This window comes from Triticum dicoccoides, chromosome 3B (assembly GCF_002162155.2).
Source record: "Triticum dicoccoides isolate Atlit2015 ecotype Zavitan chromosome 3B, WEW_v2.0, whole genome shotgun sequence".
Taxonomy (NCBI): Eukaryota; Viridiplantae; Streptophyta; class Magnoliopsida; order Poales; family Poaceae; genus Triticum; species Triticum dicoccoides.
This window is the reverse complement of record NC_041385.1, coordinates 803,125,008-803,129,164: the sequence shown is the minus strand read 5'-3', so window position 1 is coordinate 803,129,164 and position 4,157 is coordinate 803,125,008. Positions and strand designations below refer to the sequence as shown.

Below are 4,157 nucleotides of genomic sequence, written 5' to 3'. Positions count from 1 at the left end.
CTCCATGGCCAAACGTTTCCTGGCTGAGTTATCCAGCCCCGCTCCAGGATGAATGTTTTTCGACGGGCTCGTGGTTGTATCCATAATTTCTGGATCAACACCATCCTTCTCTGCCTTTTGCCCTGGTCTGGGAGTCTGATCTGGTCTGTGTCCTCCGCCTCGATTATATGCTTCCTCATTCCTTGGTTTATTTGGACCATCCGCATACAACCAAGCCCCAAATTTCTTGCTTCTCTCCTCATGGATCCCAGACCCACACTCCTTGTATCCGTGACCAATGATGCCACAAACACTACAAAAACGAGCTAGCTTCTCGTATCTTACCAGAAAGACCTGCCTTTCGTTCCCTCTAACAATACTCACAAATTTAGTCAGGGGTAGACGCACATCATGACGTACCCTAATTCTGACATAGTCACCTCGGACATTACCATTTAGCCTCATATCCAAGATCTTCCCAGAGTTCCTCAGCAGATGTTCAACAATGCTAGCTTTGCATAAACCTTCAGAGAGCTTATGAATTTGGAGCCAGATCGGCATAAAGAACATCAATACCTCTTCTGCTTTAGTAAATCCATCATACGGACACATCAAGACGGCTGAGTTTCTGAACAGCCAGGGCCCCTGGTCGATCATGTGTTCATAGTCGCCGAGGCATGAAGCCTGAATGACGAATAGTTTGGGACCAGCAGGCCGGAATCTCACCTGTTGCACTGGGTTCCAAGCCGCGTGCATATCCTTTTAAAACGATGTATGGCTGAAGTTTTCTCCGTATGAACCCTAGCTAGGGCAAGCCATCTAACACTTTCATTGATCACCGGATCATCCTCATCAATGATCAGATCATCAAAGACTTCATCCTCCAAGCTTAGTTGCTCCATGAAATCATTCAGATCCGATCTCATGGCATAGCCGCCGCCTCCACTAGTTCCAGACTGCGCGTCCGTCGCAGCATTTATCGCGACAGCGGGATCGTTGTGTTTATTGGTGAAGAGGAAAAACCCTAGCGTAGAGCAGCGCCCGACGGTAGGGGATCGATTTTGGATAGGTTAGGGACTCACTGACGAGGGGATCGCCAGAGAGGAAGGAAAACCCTAGCCGCTGCTAGGGGAACTGAATCACAAAACTATTCAACCACTCTACTTAGCATCGTGATTCGAAAACATTTTGGAATATTTATTTTCTTGAAAATAATCAACGATTATGAAGTCCGAATATTCTTAACAGCGAAAATCAGATTTTCAAATTCCAAACATGTTCCGCAAAAATGTGAATAATTTCTGGAAATACGATTTTTTTCTAACACACACAAATTTTCAAACGTGAACCATTTTTGAAATCCCTGAATATTTGTTATACATGAACCATTTTTCAAATGTGAACACAATTTTCAAAACACTAACACATTTTTGAAACCTGAACAAATTTTTAAAGTGAGAACAATTTTTTAAAACATTAACAATTTTAAAATATACACATACTTTGAACAAATGGGAACAAATTTGGAAACCTGAATGATATTTTAAAATGCCAACACTTACTAAAAAACTTCAAAATGGGAGAATTTATTCTTATTTTCAAATTTCGTTCATGTTTTCAACAATTTTTTCTTCTCTTCCAAAAAGTGTTTGCACTTCAAAAAAATCAAGGCTTTAAAAAATGGTTCACGTTTTCAAAAAGGAACTGTTTTTCAAAAACTGTTCGTAATTCCAAAAAAATTACATTTAGAAAAAATGTTTTTTGCTTTTAAGAATATTCGGATTTCAAGAAAATGTTCCAAAAAGTGACAAAAAATGTTTAGATCTCGACGCCGTGTGTGTATAGATATTTCTGTGCTTCTCTTATGATACCAAGCGCTATCAGTTAAATTGGCTAGCAGGAGCGTTTTACGAGCGCCTGGTTGCAAGTTCGATTCAGGGCAGCTTTTATGCCGCGCGGTTTGAAAAAAATGTTGCAAAAAAAAACACCCTTTGCACCTGATGGGCCGGCCCGGTCTGGCCGCAGACAGCTCTCCCGGTTTCGACCTGCCACGTCGACGATCCCAGTTTGGCAACATGCCCAAAGTTACTCAAAAAAGGCAACACGCCCAAAGGTTTAAAATAGACCGGGATTAAATAGTTGAGTGTGCTGATTTCGGAGATTTGAAGTTGAGGGTTTGATTTAGCTTTCGCCTACAACTTCAGGGATTTGAAGTTGAGGGTTCGATTTAGCTTTCGCCTCCAAGGCATCTGCTTGATGGATGGTCACCGGTCTCTTGAGTTATCCTTTTGGTTTGTTTTGTCTTCACGGATTTGGTGGTGCATGTGGTCTTCCACCGTGTTACTCTTGTTGAGGTTCTTTTTTGCGATGTAGCAGTGTGAGGGTTGGTGGTTGTTATGTGTTGGGTATTTTTTGTAGGGTTGATCACGTGTTTACGGGGTTGCATGCTCCGTGAGTAGTCCACATGTGGTTGGTTTGTATCAGTTTTCGCTCGGTTTTTCATTGATTAACTGGGCAATTCTCTGCTGCTTAATTAATTGATGAGGCATTTGCCTCCGTTTCAGAAAAAAAAAACTTCAAGGTTTATTTTGGACTTTTTCTGCCACCCGCTCTCCGACACCACCACCTCACCCCTGGCACGCCGGCCCGCTTCAGCGCCGCGACTACGGCGTCCATATATTTCCTAATTCACATCTAAATGTTTTTTAAGGATGTCACATCTAAACTCCCATAAATATATAATGCAGCAATAAAGAAAAAATATAGGACAAAAAAAATAGACCACAAACAGAGTGGACATCAGCTCAGATGTGACATAACTATGTCACATCTAGATGTGTCCTAAACAAACCCATATGGTATCCACGTTACGCTTCACTCCTGCACTATATGCAGCTTATTTAGGTTGACGATGCACGTGTGTACGTAGGTACGCACGCATACATGCACGACGCAGCCATACTACTGGAACCGGATGGGGTACGCCGGCGACTTGTCCGGGTTGAACAGCCCGAAGTGCTTCTCGATGAGCTCCCCGGTCTTGAAGTTCTCGTTGAACATGGCGAAGATGTACGTCTCCAGCAAGCCGGGCCTCTTTGGCGTGCCCCCGCCGACGTGGTCGATCAGCCCTTGGTTGTACGCCCTCGCGTTGTCCGCCGTCGCCGCGAACCCGCTCGCCGACGGCCACCCGCTCTCCGACACCACCACCCTCACCCCGGGCGCCCCGGCCCGCTCCAGCGCCGCCACCACGGCGTCCACCATGGCGTCAAACAGGCACGTGTAGGTCAGCCCGTTGTTCTGGTCACGCACCGTGGTGCCCGGCCGGAACGTCGCGTAGTTCAGCTGGATGTCCCGCGGGTTGTCCTTGTAGGCGAAGTAGGGGTACACGTTGGTGAGCAGCGGCGCGCCGGTGCTGGCCAGCAGCCGGGCCACGTCCGTCATGTAGGCCTGCGCAAACACGCCATTGGATGGTGGGAAGCTGTTGGTCACCGCGTCGAACCGGATCGAGGTGGACACCTTGATGGCGCCTAGGCCGGCGCCGGCAAGGGCCGAGATGAGGTTCCGCATGGCCGGGACGATGTTCCGCGTGTCGCCGCCCAGGACCTCGTTGCCGGCGGCGATGTACTTGATGTTCACGGCCGGGTAGTAGGGCCGCACGTTGTCCCGGACCCAGTTCGCCGCGTTGGAGGCGTTGGCGGCGAGGCTGGCGAGCACGTCGTTGCCGCCGACGTCAAGGATGAGGGCGATGCCGGAGCCGCGGAGCGCGGAGAGGGCCTTGGCGTCGGCGAAGTAGATGCGCATGCCGGTGAGGCCCTTGGACTTGTAGAGCTGCACCACGTCGTTCGCCGGCGGGAGGTTGTTGGCCACCACGCCGTAGCAGACGCCGATCGTCATGGCTAGCTGCGGGGTCAAACAATCGAGCTTAGATTTTTGGTTGATGACTTGATGCTTTGCTCTCTCTGCTGCGATAAGAAACGCGGGATTATTTATACAGGGAGAGACCAGAGATGCATCTCTGCATGTGATATGTTTGCATTATTAGATAGGGGCACTCCATCTTCCTAGTGAATTAGGTGTCATCTTAGCCTTAGCATTCCATGATCCCTAACGATGAGTCCATGATAGGGGCTGCTATCGTGCCAGATTTTCATTTATGTAGTTTATACACAAAATTGGAA

At 47.8% G+C, this 4,157-nt stretch overlaps 1 protein-coding gene across 1 annotated transcript; it reads right to left on the bottom strand.

Annotated features, from left to right (window-relative positions):
• Positions 1-2,710: 2,710 nt before the first annotated feature.
• LOC119278600 (glucan endo-1,3-beta-glucosidase GI-like) lies at positions 2,711-3,947 on the bottom strand. Its single transcript, XM_037559929.1, has one exon. The coding sequence runs from the start codon at positions 3,871-3,873 to the stop codon at positions 2,941-2,943; it is 933 nt and encodes a 310-aa protein (XP_037415826.1). The 5' UTR covers positions 3,874-3,947; the 3' UTR covers positions 2,711-2,940.
• Between the last annotated feature and the right edge of the window lie 210 nt (positions 3,948-4,157).

Bases quoted from the DNA above. Each gene is read 5' to 3' on its own strand.
- LOC119278600 (XM_037559929.1), bottom strand. From the start codon at position 3,873: ATGACGATCGGCGTCTGCTACGGCGTGGTGGCCAACAACCTCCCGCCG.